This window comes from Myotis daubentonii, chromosome 11 (assembly GCF_963259705.1).
Source record: "Myotis daubentonii chromosome 11, mMyoDau2.1, whole genome shotgun sequence".
In the NCBI taxonomy this organism is placed as follows: Eukaryota; Metazoa; Chordata; class Mammalia; order Chiroptera; family Vespertilionidae; genus Myotis; species Myotis daubentonii.
Genome location: NC_081850.1, coordinates 65,587,914 through 65,607,956, shown reverse-complemented (window position 1 = coordinate 65,607,956; position 20,043 = coordinate 65,587,914). Strand labels below are relative to the sequence as shown.

At 41.3% G+C, this 20,043-nt stretch overlaps 2 protein-coding genes across 2 annotated transcripts; one reads left to right on the top strand and one right to left on the bottom strand.

Moving 5' to 3' along the window:
• The first annotated feature begins 152 nt into the window (after window positions 1-152).
• Window positions 153-18,473, top strand: LOC132212808 (olfactory receptor 1361-like). Its single transcript, XM_059658796.1, is given in 2 exon segments — window positions 153-657; window positions 17,539-18,473. Coding segments are annotated over 2 exon segments (1,440 nt in total).
• On the bottom strand, window positions 7,876-8,841 carry LOC132212666 (olfactory receptor 1N2). The gene has a single exon (XM_059658691.1). The coding sequence runs from the start codon at window positions 8,839-8,841 to the stop codon at window positions 7,876-7,878; it is 966 nt and encodes a 321-aa protein (XP_059514674.1).
• Window positions 18,474-20,043: the final 1,570 nt, after the last annotated feature.

Below are 20,043 nucleotides of genomic sequence, written 5' to 3'. Positions count from 1 at the left end.
CCCATGGACACAGACAATAGTGTGGTGAAGGCCTGGGGTGGGGGGCGGGGTGAGCTAGAAGGGGTCAATGTAACACATGTAATACTTTCAACAATAAAGATTGGTTTTAATATTCTCAACAATTCTTCATCCCCAGCAGACAGAAGAGGACCATGAGGAGAGAGAATCAAAGCAGCGTGTCCGAGTTCCTCCTCCTGGGGCTCCCCATCCCACCAGGGGAGCAGGACGTGTTCTTCACCCTGTTCCTGGGCATGTACCTGACCACGGTGCTGGGCAACCTGCTCATCATCCTGCTCATCAGGCTGGACTCTCGCCTGCACACGCCCATGTACTTCTTCCTCAGCCACTTGGCCTTCACTGATGTCTGCTTTTCATCTGTCACTGTCCCTAAGATGCTCAAAGACATGCACACTAAGTATAAATCCATCCCCTACGCAGGGTGTATTTCACAGATGTATTTCTTCATTTTTTTTACTGACCTGGACAGCTTCCTTATTACATCAATGGCATATGACCGATATGTTGCCATCTGTCACCCTCTTCAGTACACCACTATCATGAGGAGAGAGCTGTGTGTTTTACTAGTGGCTGTGTCCTGGATCCTGTCCTGTGCCAACTCCCTTTCCCACACCCTCCTCCTGACCCAGTTATCCTTCTGTGCTAACACCATTCCCCATTTCTTCTGTGACCTTGGGGCCCTGCTCAAGCTGTCCTGCTCAGACATCTCTCTCAATGAGTTGGTCATGTTCACAGTAGGGGTGGTGGTCATTACCCTGCCATTTATATGTATCCTGGTATCTTATGGCTACATTGGGGCCACCATCCTGAGGGTCCCTTCAACCAAGGGGATCTGTAAAGCATTGTCCACATGTGGGTCCCACCTCTCTGTGGTGTCTCTATATTATGGGGCAATATTTGGGCAGTACCTTTTCCCAACATTAAGCAATTTCATTGACAAGGACATCATTGTGGCTCTCATGTACACGGTGGTCACACCCATGTTGAACCCCTTTATCTACAGCCTTAGGAACAGGGACATGAAGAAGGCCCTTAGGAAACTTTTCAGTAAAGTAACATTTTTCTCACAGTAATATCTGTGACTTTTATTCAAATCAGAAACTCATTTTTGTTGATCTCACATATCTGATTTTTCATTTGAGTATGTCTGAAAATTTTAAGGTCTTTGGAGACATAAGCCCTAAGATAAATGATGGCATATTGGATGTACCTGGTAAATATTTGTTGACCAGAACTTCATTATCTTATTAACAATGCTCTCCTTTATTAGTAACTTTTGATTAGCAAGTGTTAGATCAGTTTTATTACTGATTTCTGCAACTTGGAGGCAGAAGAGATATAATAATATACAGTGTGGTTATCTGTTATTAGAGGAGATTTTATGGAAACTCTTATATTTTGAGACCATAATCTCAAGCTTTAACCCAAGAATCTAAAGAATTAGCTACATTATTTCTCTACACAATCTTATGCAAAATAAATAGGTTTTCTTTTCATCTTTATGGGCCCATTGAAAGCAAAGAATCCAAACTACTTGTCACTTATATAAGAAGAAATGTATTACTCTCCACCAATGATATAAAATGTTCTAACTCTGAAGATGAAGGTCCCTTTAGGAGATCAAGACTGGCCACAGGCCCCCCCTTTGCCAGTACTGTGTGGTTGATATTGCTTAGCCCCCATACACAATAATTAATAAAAGCATGCTTCATGCTGTCATCCTTTGTAGATACATATGATCACATTACAGTGCATACTCTCTGCACACATCATCACTTTCCCACAAACACCACTCCCGTTCCAGCACTGACTATCCTTCACGGACATCCTGCCTTCCCAAATGAAGAAAGAAAGCAAAGCTGCCCAAGGTTTAGTGTGCACCAGAATTCCTGGAGAACTTGCTAAAACACAGGTTCCTGAAATCTACCACCACGAAGTCCAACTCAGTAGTTCTGGATGGGGCCCCCAGATTTGCACTTATGATGCTCCCACAAGATGCTGATGCTGCAGATCTGCGAACTCTGATTTGAAGAGCCTGGTGTCAAGAATTAAATTATGGAGGTATGGGATGCAAAATTATAACACCTTACATGAACTCTGGGAGTGGGGAGAGTGAAACAAGAGAATACTTAAATTATGTTAGTAATAGAGAAATCTCTGGTTCATGATGGTATTTTCAGATTGATTCTGCCTGCAGTACATTTCTTTTCCAATCTCTAATGGCTCTTTCCTGAGATATTAGATTTTCTTTTGTCTTTCATATATAACATAGATATATCAGATACTATATATCATGCTTTGTATCATCACAGCAGACTATATGTTCTATGCAAATGAAGCCAAAGCTTTGAAAAAAATTACAACCCATATCCATTAGTGGCTTTTTGTTTTTATGAAGCCTTGTGGGATTTCAGTTACACTTGTAATCTTGCTAATGTCACTCAAGCATATGTTGATATTTTAACTGAGAATTATTTCACACACGATGCACAATAAAATGTACATTTGTTATAAGGCACTGTTGATTTTCAAGTACCTATATCCACAAAGGGACACTTGAGTTCTTGGCAAGGCACTGAACAATTTTATGCTATAGGATGTCATTCGTGTCTAAAAGTCCTCATTTGACTTGCCATGCCCCTTGACATAGTCCACAATATAGCATTTGCCGTGAGTCCCATCCATATTATTGTTATTATGGGCATCAACTTTTCACCCCAATCTTTTCATCTCTTTTTTGTCTGCCGTATGCAAAATGCAATATGTTTACCCAATTTTATACCTAAATATAGGATTTATTACTACATAATCAGCAAGTCGAGTGACATTTAAGGCTATGGTAATGCCCCAAACTCTAGTCAATCCATGAACCAAGAGGTCACAGTTCGATTCCTGGTCAAGCATATGCCCGGTTGCAGACTCGATCCCCAGTGTGGGGCATACAGGAGGCCGCCAATCAATGATTCTCTCTCATCATTTACGTTTCTGTCTCTCTCTCTCTCCCCCTTCTTCTTTGAATTCAATAAAAATATATATATATTTTAAAGGAAGAATGAAATCTTTCATTTGCAAAAGTATGGAAGGACCTAGAGGATATGTGCTAAGTGAAATAAGGTGGTCAGAAAAAAACAAGTATCATATGATTTCACTTATATGTAGCATCTAAAAAACAATATAACAAATAAAATAGAAACAGAGACAGAGAACAGTCTGATGCCTGAGGAGAGGGAGGTTGCAGGGCAGGGTGAAAAAGGTTAAGGGATTGAGATGTACAAATTGGTAGTTACAAAATAGTCATGGGATGTAAAGCACAGCATAGGAAATATGGTCAATAATCTCTATATATAAAAGCCTAGGTGACCATTATAACCAAACAACCAGAACAACCGGTCAACCAGTCGCTGTGATGCTCACTGACCACCAGGGGGCAGATGCTCAATACAGGAGCTGCCCCCTGGTGGTCAGTGCACTCCCACAGGGATAGTGTCACTCAGCCAGAAGCCAGGCTCATGGCTGGCGAATGCAGCTGCAGTGGCGGGAGCCTCTAACGACTCCGCAGCAGTGCTATCGAGTAGTGGCACCCAGCCCCTTGGAGGATGTCCGACTGCTGGGATTCCCCCGCCTCCTTGTGCATGAATCTGTGCACCAGGCCTCTAGTATTGTAATAATTATGTATGGTGTCAGGTGAGTACTGGAAATATCAGGGGGAACACTTTCTAAAGTATGATTGTCTAACGGTTAGTGGTTCTCAACCTTCCTAATGCCGCGACCCTTTAATACAGTTCCTCATGTTGTGGTGACCCCCAACCATAAAATTATTTTCGTTGCTACTTCATAACTGTAATTTTGGTACTGTTATGAATCGTAATGTAAATATCTGATATGCTATATGTGTTTTCCGATGGTCAAGACCCACAGGTTGAGAACCGCTGGATAGTGTACACCTGAAACCAATACAAAATAATACTAAATGTAAACTGTAATTGAAAAGAAAATTTTTAAGGAAATCTGGATCATAATTTGATCATAAGAATTTGAGGGGCAGAGCCCTAGGTCTCCTATTCTAAATTCAGGGTTCTGAAAGAGAAAGGGTGGAAATGTGAGACCTAATATTGGGACATTTAGATAGAGTTATTTGAATCTCATATTCCTTTAAATCCTACAGATGGGTGGAAGCATTCCACTTTCCCTTGGCAGACAAAAGCAGAGGCCCACTGCCTGATTGCCATGAAAAGGTTCGGTGATAGATTTAGCACTTGGCTACAAATTCTTTCTCTCCGATTCTGCATCCTTGAGATGTGACTTGGTATCTCCTCCAAAGAGGTAAAATTTGCAACCCTAGAATATGGATTGGCCTTACATCTTCCTTTTGCCAATAGGGTAACAGCAAATTTAACACAAGCAAGGTTTTGAAAAGTGTTTGTTTTCTTGCTGTTCTTGGAACAGTGGTGACATGTGGACATGCCTTGGCCAGCCTGTCCTATGATGAAAGGCATGTGATCCTGTAGGACTCCCATTGTTTCAGTTTAAAAGCAGCCAGGCTCCAGGGGCACCGTCACCCAGTCGATGGACTGCTGACTGCGAACACATCAGTGAGCCTCCAAAGCCACTAAGAGAATTACCCAGCTGAGCTGAATCTAAACAGATAACCCATGGAAAAGAAAACTAAGTAAATGGTGGTATTTTCTAAACACTAATTTTGGAGTTGTTCTGGAGCATCTGATAAATGAAAAAGTTCTCCCCTGAGGTGGATGATGTGCAAGGTGATGTTTGACTTCTTAAAATGCCTGCCTCCCTCCCTCATTTCTCTAGATTCATAACTTGAAACAGATTTCAGCACAGTCCCAACAGGGGACAACAGTCCTGGCTATATGAATAGTTACCTGATTCATCAAAAGGGGGGCAGATTTGGCTAAGACATCCCACTAATAACTGGCTGAATGAATACAAGTGGAGGTGGATCCTCAGAGTGCTGGACAAGGAAGTTATGGAACATAAGGCTCATAAGGCTAGATAGAGTACATTTGTTTGATGTGGGAGCCTTCTCATATGAGGAACACCTAGAACAAGTTCTTCTACACAGCTGGGATCATTGACAGGCTTGGAAATGATGGCAGCCTACAATAAATGAAATGCAGATGCTAGAACCCCTTGGCAAAGTATTGAAGAAGAGGTCAGAATCTTAGGTACATGGCCATATGAGAATGCATTTATTATAGGAGACCAGAGAATCCACCAGCTACTGCGTTCCCCAAGAAGGGACAGAAGATACTCCCTTCACTAAAGCAATAAAGAATTCAGTGATTCTGAGGACATCAGAATCACTGAAAAGTTGACTGATGATCTCTTCCCTAGGACAGACTGATAGGAAATGCTAAAATAGAGCCTGGCTCTTTGGTGTCAACAGGAATAAAATTTCCTGAAGCATCAGAGGCCCAGGAGGCAGCACTGGTATGTGACTGAAAATGGCAAAATACCAAAATGTGCAACAAGGTCAGATCTCCTATAGAGATCTGTTGTATTGGCTAATACACTGTGGTATTTCTACGGCTGAGGTAGAGGAGAAGCCAATGAGGGTATTGCTTTAATTATATAATAAAAAAAATTAAAAATAGTATGTGGCAAGCTGATGGTAGCTTTTGCAAAAAAAAAAAAATCATGATCCATCACCCAGTTTTAAACTTGAATCAAAGTTTAAGGGTGCAGCAAGCCATCATACAATGGAACTATAGGGTGTCCCCAAGAAATGTATACACACACTTTGAATAATTATAAAGGCAGTGTTTACTAAAAGGCATTTGATTTTCAAAATTGAGCTATCAGCTGTTACAATGTGTATATATATTTTTTGAAACATCTTGTATTTGGGATTAGTCTCAAGCAGATCCAGAGAGCACCGGTGACAGGGATGATCAGCCCAGATCCCCATGTCCTTTACCTTGGTTTCAGTTTCCTTTCACTCAGCTCACAACACTGGCCTGTTAGAGTGGAAAACACTCCAACCTGGTTCATGGATAAAATCATGACTCAAGAGCGAAAGTGGAATGGACAGATACTGTCAAGAATGTGTACTGCAATATACAACCCCACCCCGGAGTGACTCTAAAGAATAGCAGTGAAGAGAAATCCTTCCAGAGGGCAGAACAGTATGCAATCTATCTGCTTATCTGTTTTGAATGGGAGTAGAAGCACAAAGATAAGGATATAAATAGACTCTTTGGCAGTGACAAATGCCTCACTCTGATATTATTGTTAACATAATTTAAAATAATGCATAATAGTGAAATAAATGTTATTCAGAGGTAGAAAGTGTATAGCAAGTCCCAAGGATTTTTCTGGACAGAGAATTACAGCAGACAAAGAATTAAAAACTGAACTAGGTGTAAAAGGATTAAGCCAGGATTGAGTATTTAGGAACTTAGTGCTCTATGCCCTGCCCGCCCCCCCCCCCCCCGCACCCTGCTCCCCCCCACCCCCACCCCCGCCCAGTGATTTTTATCTTATTAATTGTTACTAGGGTAAACCATTCACCAGATATTTTCATACCTTATTTCATCCGTCCTTTTGCTGCCAGGAAGAAAATCCCACAACAGTATTCTCAAACCTGGTTGCACTAGAGTTACCAGTTTTATCATTTTGTTTTTATGAAAGACACTGGGATCTCTTTTCTAGAGAGTTCTGAAGCCCTAGGAAATACTAATCTGCAGCCAGAATTCAAAAGCATTGACCACAGAGAGAGAGAGAGAGAGCCACAAAGAACAGAATTGACCAAGAGACTTTATGGAAACTGAACTGGTAAAGAAAGGCAAGACCCACCTTCAGAGAGATAACCACTGCAAACATTTCCAAAGTTGGACTGCAATGGCTCCAAGAACAAGCATGACCCTCTGTAACTAGCCTGTCCCTATGGAATCTTTCTTCATTAATTCAAATGAGCTCACACGTTAAACCTCAATAAAATGTCACCTCATGGGTAAAACTGTACCTGACACATTTTTTTTCTTCCTTTTGTGCTCCAATACTTGTTATGGAAACTATCATCATCTGATTTGATTAACAATAAACAGAACATGTTTCTACCATGTAGAAATATGGACAGTATCTTACTCATTTGCACATTTTGTCAATAGTGTATAGCATAGTACCTGGCACATGGTAGGCATCAACATATACATATTAGCTTTAATATGAATATTTCTCTTAGTACAAACATTAGCATTGAGCAGCAGGATACACAAGCATGTAAGAGTGTGGACTCCAGTGTCAGACAAGAAACAAATTTCAACCTTCCCTTCCCACTTATAGCATAGTTTCCCCATCTGTAAAATAGTTTCCCCAGAGTACCATATCCAAGATTATTACAATTAAGGAACTACTAGTAAATGGCATAATATATTTAGAGAGATAAGAAAGTGGAACAAAGTAAATATTAAGCTTTATGCAGAAATCATCATGATTGGACATATATTGTCATTAATTGCAACTATAAGTGCAACCACATAGCACATGGAGAGGTGGATTCAGTATCCCCTCTGCCTGACACAGTATCTGGCAAATGAGAGAGATTAATAAATGTTGATTTGCATGTTAAAAAATTCACACTTTAATTAAGACAGTAAATAAATGAAGTTTTAATTGACCTTTACCCCCATCTAGCTGAGATCACCATTCAAACCAAGGAAATACTGACAACACTTATCATAGTATATGTCCTTTATGAAATATGCTGACTACATACATTGTAGAATTTGGAGGGTTTAAGAGAATGATTTCTAGATCACTTTTCTCTAAAAGCTAAGTAAATGTGATAGAGGATCATATTTCTTCACAAACACTGGGTTTCTTCAGAGTGTAACGTCAAAATACGGATACAAGATTAGAGTCCCTGGGAAGACAGTTGTGAAGTCCAAAGAGCCTTCTCAGTGCAGTCTTCATGTCATTGTTCCTGAGGCTGTAAATGAAGGGGTTGAGCATGGGAGTCACCACTGTGTAAAATACAGCTGCAACCTTGTCCTTCCCCCCTGAGTGTGACGAAGGCGGGCACAGATAGACACCGATTGCTGTGCCATAGAACAAGAAGACCACAGTGAGGTGGGACCCACAAGTGGAGAAGGCCTTTTGCCTGCCAGAGGCAGATGGGACCCTGAGGATAGAGGAGATGATGTGTGCATATGACAGGATAATCAGGAAGAGAGGGCCAGTAAGTATCAGGGAGGCCACAGTGAACAAGGCTACCTGGTTGGTGCTGGTGTCTGAGCAAGAGAGCTGCAGCAGAGGGACTATGTCACAGTAGAAGTGATGGATGGTGTTGCCTGCACAGAAAGAAAGCCTAGCCACGAGCAGGGTATGTAAGAGGGCAGCGAGGATGGTGAGGACCCAGCATGCCATGAGGAAAAGCACGCACACAAGAGGACTCATGAGTGTGGAGTAGTGCAGAGGCTTGCAGATGGCCACATAGCGATCATAAGCCATCACCCCCAAGAGGAAGTCGTCCAGTGCCCCGAATATCATGAAAAACTGCATCTGGGTCAAGCAACCTCCGTATGATATGGTCTGACTCTGTGTCTGGATGTTCACCAGCATCTTGGGGATTGTGGTGGAAGAAAAGCAGGCATCGGCAAATGAGAGGTTGGCCAAGAAGAAGTACATGGGGGTGTGAAGGTGAGGGTCAAAGCTGATGGCCAGGATGATGAGCAGGTTCCCCAAAACAGTGACCAGGTACATGCCCAGGAAGATGCCAAACAGGAGAGGCTGCTGCGCTGGGCTCTCAGAGAGACCCAAGAGGAGGAATTCGGTGGCACTGGACTGGTTAATTCTGTCCATGCCACCACTCTTTCTAGGAAGAGAAAAGAGATACAGGAAACTTGCACAAAAAGTAACAGTTGTGATCCTCAATAAGAGAGTCATATTTTATTCAGTAGATTAGACTATAAAGGTCCCTAGCCCCTCCCTCCTGGATCTCCCCTAATTCTTCCCTACTCTTCAGTTTAGCTGGTAAGAGAGAGCAAGTAGGCAGAGAGAGTAAAACACAAAAGCAAAGTGGTCGGTATTGGCTGGGGATGTGAGTTCCAGGTTACTTCCATGCATGCGATATCAAACATGGGCATTAAGAGCTGCCATTTGCTGAACCGAAAGCACTATACTTTGCAGCATCTAACCAAATGCTCTGTGTAGTGCATGCTTTTGTTATCTGACATCACAGAGAGCTACACAAGGCTCAATGATATTCAGTCACTCTCACAAAGTCACAAAGAGAAAATACAGCATTTCCCACGTCCTTAAACACCCTGCATCACGGCCACCTCTGAGCTGAACCTCTTCCTCTGCAGGAGGCAGACCTAGGTGACTCGGTTCCCACTGCTCACCTCAGGATGTCTGGGACAGTGCACAGGGATGCTGACTGTGATCGTTGTGGGTCTCAGAGGAAAAACACAACCCTGCCTGCCCCTTTCTTGCAGCACTCACCATATTGCTCTGGCCCAAACAGCATGCACCGCAAAGGAGCCCACACTGTTCCTGGGTTCCCTCTTTGGTCTCAGAGGACCATGCTTCAAGCACGCAGGGCTCTTCGTAGCCTATAGCAGGTGAGAAGGTTGAAAGGACCCGGTGAGGCTGGTTTCACTGAGCCAGCTGGAGAGCAGCAACCCTGACTGCAGTGATGGGTGTTAGACATCCTTTGTGCACCTTGTCATGGGAGTATTTCTAGGTTCAGGGCCTCTGGAGTATGATTCCCCTGGCTGATCCTCAGAGACAAACATGAAGTAATTGCTCTAGCCTCATACTCTGGTTCCCTAGGCCAGGCTCACCCAGGAGCATGGGAGGAGTGCAGAACATACTGGGGAGGTTTGCATTTGATCAGTTTTGTGCCCAGGGATGAGTGTGTCTTTGATCTCAGGGTAGTGGTTGCTCTGGGGTATCTCCTCAGAAAGCTGGAAATGAGGGCAGAAGGAGGTCAGGACAGGAGGTAGAGCAGCAAACTTTGACTCCAAACCTGGCCAAAAGGTTTTCTGGCCCCGCTACCTTGAGGGAGAGGGTGTTGTTTGACTTCTCTGAGCCTCTGGATTTCAGGTTGTTGCTAAAAGGGTCATTAGCTTAGGCTGCTGGTTCCTACCCACCAAAACAGTCCTTGAGAAACTAAGGTAAACAAAATAATCTAGGAAATATAATAGTAATATTAAAACCGAGAAACCCATGAGGGAAAGGAAGACAGTTATGAGCTGGAATAGAATGTGGGGCGGAAAGCTAGGTTGAGAATTGGTCTAGGGAAGAGGTCTATTGCTGCTCTGTGAGAGGATGTAGGGGGGGAATTAATTCAAAGACCCTGACTCTAAGAAATATTGGGTGGGGAGATGAACCATGGTTGTCTGTGGCACAAACAATTATGAAAAGTGGCCCTGATGGCTTCTTATCCTGACTCCTCCTGAAGGGCCAGAGGACACCATGACCCTGCTGGCTTATTATAAAAGGACTAGCAGTGACTGTGGGTCCTCTTAAATGCTAAAGCTACCCTACTACCAGCCTATGTCCTGGGTCTGTAAAGCCAATAAGGTAGCAACGATGGGGGATTCCCCTAATCCTAGTGATACAGATTGGGACTTCCTGAAAGAGGAAGCGTACCACCATGAACTGGGTAGAGAAGATCCCCCCCTTAAAGTATGTCCTATAACAACTCAAAAAACAATACATGGTAAGAAACTGAAACAGAGGTTCAAGATTTGACCTGATTGAAAATTACAAATTTATTAAAGATTTTATGCAATTAACAGGTGAAAAGGTGTGCTAACTGGCCCTCCCTATATTTCCTGCTATTTGCTAAGCTCCTAAATCTGGGTCCAGTTGCATCTGGGGACAGAGGAGAGAGAGACACCAGAAAGGAAAGAATCTGGGCCTCACCTTTATAATTCTGGCTCAGAATTACCTTTAACTTCTGCCAAGATGTGCCAACTGGCTTGCATATCTCGTGATCCTCAAATGAATATTGAATCCCCTCAGATTCTCAAGTAATAACAGGATCCATTAGACTTGTGGAAATGGGTGTGCAATGTCCACCCACCCCAATGTTCCCAGGCTCATCTCCAATCTTTTCTCTGCTCCACTGGGTATTCATGGCATGAAAAATAGCCCATGCTGCTGCAGTCATTAATGCATATGCCTCCCCAAATGGGAAACTTGAGAAGAGGGCAGCAATTATTGAGGAAAACTGGTATGATACAATGGATATATCACTTTGCTGAGCACCCCAATAGACAGGAAGCACTAGCCAGTCCTGAGCAGATTATCACTAACACTTAGACCTGGCAGTTATTCATCTGGGAGCACCAGCAAATTCTAAGTCTTCCCTACTCCCTTTCCTTAGTCAAGCTCTTTGGAGGGCTGCTACTTTTTAATCCTTCGACTGAATATCCCCAATCAAGGATGGAATATAAGGGTCAGCACAATTGGCCAAACCCCAGGCAGTCATTGTGGCATTGGAAGATGCCCCAGGAAATGGCTGGCCCCAATTACACATCTTCAGCAATTAGCCATTGTGATTTGGTCGGTCCAATGACAACAATTTCTCATTCAGGGTTGCCCTCTTTGGGGTAAAGAACTATGGGAAGTCCTTTCTCTCAAATATCTGAGAGAAAGGGAAGTTTGCCTACAAAAGAACAATAGTCATATTCACATCAGACTTCCTTTTTTTGTTAATTTTTTATATTGATTTCAGATAGGAAGGGAGAGGGATAGAGAGGTAGAAACATCAATGATGAGAGAGAATCATTGATCAGCTGCCTCCTGAACGCCCCACACTGGGGATCGAACCCACAACCTGGGCATGTGCCCTGACCGGGAATCGAACCATGACCTCCTGGTTCATAGGTCGACGCTCAACCACTAAGCCATGCCAACCAGGCACATCAGACTTCTTAATAGCTACACTGAATGTAAAAAGACACTGCAATTTTTTAATGCATAAGAGGGATACAACATTGAACCCGTAATTTTATATCCAGCAAGTTGCCATTCAAATGTAGAGACATATTACAAATATTCTTAAGATACATAAAGAGTCGGAAGGTTTGCCACACAAAGAGACTCGTGGAAGAAACACTTAAATGAAAAGGTAAACATTTTTAGGAAATAATATAAGATATATGGAAATGAAAAATGGTCAAATATCTTGATAAAATTCTTGGGTTTTTTAAATACTTAAACTAAAAGAAAATGAGGGAGTATATCCATTAAATCAGAATTAAAATTCCTACAAGTCATTGTCAAAAGACAATCAACCTGCCCTGTCCAGTTCTTCTCAGTGGTTAGAGTGTCTGGTTTGATTCCCAGTCAAGAGCACATACTTCAGTTGTGGATTTGATCCCCCGCCCCAGGTGGGGCGTTTACAGGAAACAACCAAACAATGTGTCTCTCTCATGTCGATGTTTCTCTCTCTCTCTGCCCGCTTCTCCCCCCTTCCACTCTGTCAGAAAATCAATGGTAAAAATATCCTCAGGTTCAGATTTTTTAAAAAATAAAGACAGCTCAGCTGGTGTGGCTCAGTAGCTAAGTGTCAACCTATGAACCAGAAGGTCATGGTTCGATTCTCAGTCAGAGCACATGCCCAGATTATGGGCTCCATCCCCAGCTGGGGGTGGGCAGGAGGCAGCCAATCAATGATTCTCTCTCATCATCAATGTTTCTATCTCTCTCTCTCCCTCTCACTTCCTTCTGAAATCAATGAAAATATGTATTTTTTAAAGAATAAAAATGGGTAGACTCTTTCTATAAAGAATGTGTAGGAATGACCAATAAGCACATGAAAATGTGTTCAACATCATTAGGAATTGGGGAACTGTTCATTAAAACCACAAGATACTGCTCCATATGCTCTAGAATGACAAAAATATATATATTTTTTAACTCTAAGATTTCTATTGTGAGAAAATATTTCGTTTTCTGATTTATTTACTTGAGAAAACCAAAGTCCAGAGAGGATAGCGAACCTCATAAAGTCACAGAGCAGTCATTTAGAGTTTGAGAATTGGGACTAGGCATGAACCAAGCTTTTCCCTCAATGGATGCTTTAGAGACTGGTATTCCCAGATGTCTCTGAAACCTCCCTCAGAGAACTCTGGGGATTGTGCTAGAAGCTGCATGTTTTCCTGGGATCCTAGCCAGGCTGACTGACTCAGGATCTAGGATGCCCTTCTCTAATTTCTTCTTCCTTAGAGTAGATGAGGTTTCCATATACCAGGGGTCCCTTCTGCCTTAAACATAGGGGAAGATGCTATCTTTCCATCTGATCATCAAATATGACTTCATCAGTCTTGACAAGTGAGGACTGCAAACAGAATAATCAAACATGTACTTTTACATGAAGAAATAAGCAGCTCTTCTTGGCCCAGCTCAGGACTGACAGTAAGTCATTGGCCATATGAAAGAGAAACAGAATGGTCCACTGTAAACTGTTTCGGGAATCTTGTTTTTGGTAACAGGTGTAGTGTTGGACAGATTGCAGCAGCTCTTTGAGGTCTGTTTACTCGTTCATAAAATAAGACAGTTGTATTAGATGGTTTAATGTCCTTTAAGTTCCTAAAGGGTGGGGTGGTTAGATAGATTTGGCTATTGCCCAGATTATTAATTTAACCCTTTGGTCCCTGAAACCACAGTTTCCTAAAATTTCCATATGCCCCTGAGAGGGGCTTGACATGTGAATGGAGGATATCAGATAATATTGGCTGTTTTCAAATATATAAAAGCAAGAGAATTGGTGAATATTTCTCAGCATTGGGAAGGGGCACATGAAGATACGCTCACATTTAAATCTGAATTTCAAGCATTAATTTCTTGTGCATCTTTTTAAATTAAAACAAAACAATATTTTATTCAAATGTACGATATAAACAAACCATGAATTCAGTACTTGTGAAAATACACAATTGATTACTAATTCAACATCCACCATACATTTTTTTAAAATATGTTTTTATTTATTTCAGAGAGAGGAAGGGAGAGGGACAGAGAGATAGAAACATCAATGCTGAGAGAGAATAATTGATCAGCTGCCCCTTGCACACCCCCTACTGGGAATAGAGCCCAAAACCTGGGCATGTGCCCTGACCGGGAATCAAACCACAATCAGGAGATCAGGAGAACATTCATGGGTCAACATTCAAACATTGTGCCACACCGGCTGGGGCATTTTTTCATTTTCACAAAATTTTGAACACCTTCTATGTAACAGAACATATGCTAAGCAACTGAAGATCTTCATTAAGAGTCATCTGTTTTATTAACTATCTCTGTAAGTAAAAGGCAATGCTGGTAGCTAAACAATAACACCATACAGTTTCACTGTGGCTTAAAATGTCATTTTACTGTCTACCCATCCATTGATTTATTCAATAGAAGATCACCAAGTACATACTAAGAAGAAACAAGATGAATAAAAATGAGTCCCTGGCACTGAGGACCACACAGTCTAATGGAGATAAGCAATTATAAGGCAATATATCAAGTGTTCTACCAGAGACCCATATACAGGACTGGGAAGCACAGAAGATAAAGCAATGAACTCCAACATCCCCAGGTGTTAACACCTGCCTGAGCTCTTGCCAGGTGGAGAAGAGGAGGAGACATTCAGGGAGGTGGAATAGCTAAGCAGCAAAGGCATGCAGGAAAAACATGATGAGTTGTTTGAGGACTGTGAGTGATTCCTGGGCAAGAATGTGTAGTGGCATGGCATGCGGGGGAAGTGTCATTGGACAGACAGATGGGGAAGGGATCGTGAAGGGCTGGTTATGTCATAAGAAATAGCATTGACATTTTCCTGATGTGAGGCAATAAGGAACCTCACAACAGCCTATGAGACAGACTCGGTTATCCCTCTTCACAGGGAGGAAAGTACGGTTCAGAGAAGCTAAATGAATTATTCAATGCATATTATTAGGTTGGATATAGAAGGTGAATCAAAATTCTTCTTCTTTACTCTATGCACCTAAGTATTCTCCTAGGAACACATAAATGAGTCTAAGGCAGAGGTTTCAAGTGTATAGATACCGTGAGAGTTTCATTTTGAAATTTCCATTCCTATGCTCCCCATGTGATTGTGACACACTCCTCCAGCTTGGACCCTTGGCCAGGGTGTTAGACCATTTGTCATAATAATCAAATTTAAACCAAAAGACATACTGTTTTCCCAAAAGTTAATTGTTTTACATTTTATTAGTTTATATGCCCAGAATATCAGAAGACTCAGATTAATTAATTTTGTACATTTTCATTTGGAATCAGTGTAACTGTTTATAACAGGTGATATGCTTCTAGTGAATAATGAAATTCCTGAAGGTTAAGTTACCCTTGAGCAAGAAAAGTAAAAACTGGAATAAATGTTCATTTATTTCCAATTCTCACTATAAAGGTGGTACAGTTGGATGCATATAAAAGACTATATCACTGTATTTCCTGCTATTTGCTAAGCTCCTAAGTCTAGATCCAGTTGCATTTGGGGACAGAGGAGAGAGAGACACCAGAAAGGAAAGAGTCTGGGCCTCTCAAGTAAAAATCATGGCTTGAGGCCTTAAGCTTTACAAGTACAGAAACTGGATCTTATCCAAACATTGGACAGAAGTGGACTGATTTATCAATTCACACTCACGTAAGATTGATGCATAAGCCAATATTACAAAATATCCTCATTTGCCATGAACTGGAACTGCCCAATTGAATGAATATTTCAATTCTCTAAGGTGATGGATATGTTAATTAACTTGATTGCGGTTATCATTTCACAATGTATCTGTAATTATGCACTAAACATATTAAAACATCACATTGTACCCCTTAAATATATGCAATTTTTATTTGTCAGCTATAGCTCGATAAAGTTGGAATGAATGAATTTGCTGATGTTGCATTTTCTCCTTATTGAACATATGCAGGAAGCGGAGCTAGAGTTAGAATGTGGTTTGGTGAACACTGAAAAGCAGCATAGCAGATCAGAGAACTTAGGCTTTTGATTCAGACAATTTAACTTCAATTCCTAAATGTGTGGCTTTTTGAAGTTTCTTAACCTGTCAGAAGCTCAGTTTCTTAATAAAGATAATCACAGCATTTCTGCACAGAGTTATCACTTAAGAGAATCTAGTGGCCAGCACATGGCTAGTGCTCAGCAAGTGTTATTATTATTATTACTCTGACTTTTTCATTAACTCAGAGCAATGGATATGGATGGGTTAAACCTAATATCCAATATTTAGTTATGAGATTTGTTATGAGATTCCTGATGTATCTGCAATACGATTGCTATGGAAAATAAAGATATCTGAGTCTCAGGTAAAAACATCCTCTTCTCTGAACAGGGCTGGAAACAAACAGGTAGTTTGGGGACGAACTAAGGATTTGACACCTTCTATTTAGCTTTGCAATATATCAATCTAGTATCTAAATATAAGAAAGCCCTGTGAGAGCAAAGGAGTCAGAAGCTGGAATATACTGTCCATTAGATTTTTAAATACAGATGAAGAGGTTCAACGTGGGTGGAAAAGCCGGATGAGTGAGAATATCAATGTTGTCAGAGAAAAAGTACAATAATTCCCAGCCTTGTCAGAGCGAATGGGAGCAATATTTTATGCACTTCCAACAGCCTTCTCTTTGGAAAAGTTGGGAAGATTCGAAAGGGCCTGCATGGACTGGGCTATGATGACAAATTCCTGCTCCCTCACTGGTTCTTTCCTTCACACAGGGTCAGAGGCGTTTGATTTTTGTTCTCCTACTCACTTGTCAGAGCTGCCTTTTAGAGAGTACACCCTGGTCAACTTGACAGAACTCCCCCAATCTCCAAGCCTTCTGGATGGTCACTTGGTTTATCAATCACATCCTTCATACTTTTAAAAGAATTTTTTCATTACAAAGATAATACGTTCTGTTAAAACTGAGTAATGAAGAAGGTGGCACCCACAACCTTCTGACCCATACTCACTTCTCAGAAGAAAATACTACTGACCTCTACACAGTGTTTATTTCTGTGTCCTTACTCATATACTAACATTTATGTTTTAATTTTACAAAAATGAAATTATGAATATACACGCTGTTCTGAAATTTCACTTTTTTTAAAAGTATTTTAAATAAATTATCTGGTTATTTTATTTATAATTATATATGATCAATTAATTAATTATAATTAATCAAAATGTTATTTACTTAATGACATAATTATTCAGGGAAGTTATAATCATCCAGTGTGCTGATAGGATGGGTGCCGTCCAGAGCACCTTCCATACTCCCTGCCATGTTTCATGGGGACAGCTGGAATCATTTGAAGGAGCCTTGGATATCTGGTCAAGTGCTGACACCAATCTATAACTTTACAAATCATCTGATCCAAACGGTCTTTCCTAATGTGCATAGTTACAAATTCGAGCTCTCCCAAACAGAATTGTCTAAAACACAGAACTTTTGTAGGGGCTTGAAAATTTTTAACACAGCTATATTTTACTTTTTGCTACTTATACTTAATACAATTTATTTCATACAGAATTCCAGACATGGAAAGAAGAAACCAGACCAGCATCTATGAGTTTCTTCTCATGGGGCTCTCTGAGAAGCCAGAGCAGCAGCCTCTCCTGTTTGGCCTCTTCCTGGGCATGTACCTGGTCACTGTGCTGGGCAACCTGCTCATCATCCTGACCATCAGCTCTGACATGCACCTCCACACCCCTATGTACATCTTCCTGGCCAACTTGTCCTTCTCTGACATTGGTTTCATCTCTACCATAATTCCCAAAATGCTAGGTAATATTGGCTCAGGGAATAAGCTGATTTCTTATGGTGAGTGCCTTACACAACTCTATTTCTTTGGCCTCTTTGCAGATCTAGACAACTTTCTCCTGGCTGTGATGGCATTTGATCGCTATGTGGCCATCAGCCACCCCCTCCATTATGCCATGACCATGAACTCCCAATGCTGTGTCCTTTTGGTGGCTGGGTCATGGGTGGTCACTATCCTCCATGCCCTAGTGCATACCCTCCTAGTGACCAGGCTTTCTTTCTGTGGCCCCAATATCATCCCCCATTTCTTCTGTGATCTGGTCCCCCTCCTGAAGTTGGCTTGTTCCAGTACTTATGTCAATAGTCTGATGCTCATCTTTGTAGCAGGAATACTGTTAATTGGACCCTTTGTCTGCATCCTTACATCTTACTTTTACATTGCATTGGCTATTCTAAGAATTGATTCCCCAAAGGGTAAGCAATAGGCCTTCTCCAACTGCAGCTCCCACCTGTCTGTGGTCTCTCTGTTTTATAGCACAGCTATTGGGGTCTATTTATGTCCTCCATCATCCACCTCAGGTGGAAAGAACAGAGTCTTCTCAGTGATGTACACAGTGGTCACCCCCATGCTGAACCCTTTCATCTACAGCCTGAGAAACAAGGATATGAAAGGGGCTCTAGGAAAGCTTCTCAGAAGAAAAACACTCTAACACTCTTTTCAGGACCAAGACTCAGAACTGAGCGTCGAAAACTAGCCCCCGGAGAGCCCAACAACTGTAACTTCTCTAAACCTGAGACTCCTGTTTTTCTCGTGTTTATATTTCACAGTGCAGACTGACATCTGAGGACAAGGAGAAGATCTGCGATAGCAGTAACCTCCAACCATCTCTGTGAAGTGCCCATGCTTTGAGTAGTGTACTACCCACTCCCACAACAGTACTTGTTCATTTTTAATGGATGACTAAGAAAAGTCCACAGGTGGGGGCTTGTAGACATATAAAATGAAAATAAAAGTCCAAATTTTTTGTTTAGCTCACGTTATAAAAGAACTATAGAAGATATATATCTCTAGCTCAAGAATACCAGATTTATTCTGTCTGGTAGAATGAAATACAAAGGAAATGACCAGATACTTTACATTTAAAGAGGCAGTGTTCTAGAGAAGAATAAGAATGAAGCTTTCATTTAAATCCTGGGTTCCAGTGTTGGCTTTGCCATCAATGAACTGTGTGACTGCTAGATAATCACTTAATGTCTCTGAGCCTTGGTTTCCTCATTTATAAATTAAAGTAATTGGATTATGTTAGTCTACACCCCTCCCCACATATACCCTAGTTCTAATTATATTTAGTGTTTTAGTGACAAGAACTCAAGACTTAATGTCAGAAGTTACAAGCCACAACCGAAAGTCCACCGCTTTCATACTATGTAACTTGAGGAAAATTCTTTGTCTCAGTTCTGGTTTCTTTTTCTGTAAAACTGAAATAACTACATCTTTGGATTCCTCTAAGTAGTAAATAATATGTTAACTAACTTGGATCACAGTAAATGCTCAATAAACAACACTTAGGCTGTTTCCATATCTTGACTGTCATAAATAATGCTACAATGAACATGGGGTAACTCATATATATATATATATATGCTTACTATGAGGATTAAATGACATACAAGCATTTGAACACTTTAAACAGAATGCCTGACACATAGTAAACACTCAACATATGTGAGCTGTTATTATTGCCAACTCTGTCCATTCGATGATGTCAGTCTTCATACTAGTATGTGTTTCCGATTTTTGAGCACTGACTGATGTGAAATCTGATAAAGAAATGTCACACTGCCCTAGCCGGTTTGGCTCAGTGGATAGAGCATCGGCCTGTGGACTGAAGGGTCCCATGTTCAATTCCAGTCAAGGGCACATGCCCGGGTTGTGGGCTCGATCCCTAGTGTGGGGTGTGCAGGAGGCAGCCGATCAATGATTCTCTCTCATCATTGATGTTTCTCTCTCTCTCTCTCTCTCTTTCTCTCTCTTCCTTCCTCCCTGAAATCAATAAAAATATATTTTTTTAAAAAAAATTAACAGAGATCACCCCTAGAGAGGAATGGGAAAAGTGAGAAACAGACGCTCAGTTTTCAATACACATTCACAGCTAAATATTTTGAAAAACAAGAGTGTATCACTTAAAAGAAGGCTATATCTTTCAGGCCTCAGGCAGGGAGATACCCATCCATGTTTTGACCATACCAAAGTTTTTCTGGGCTTTCTTCTCAGTGCCA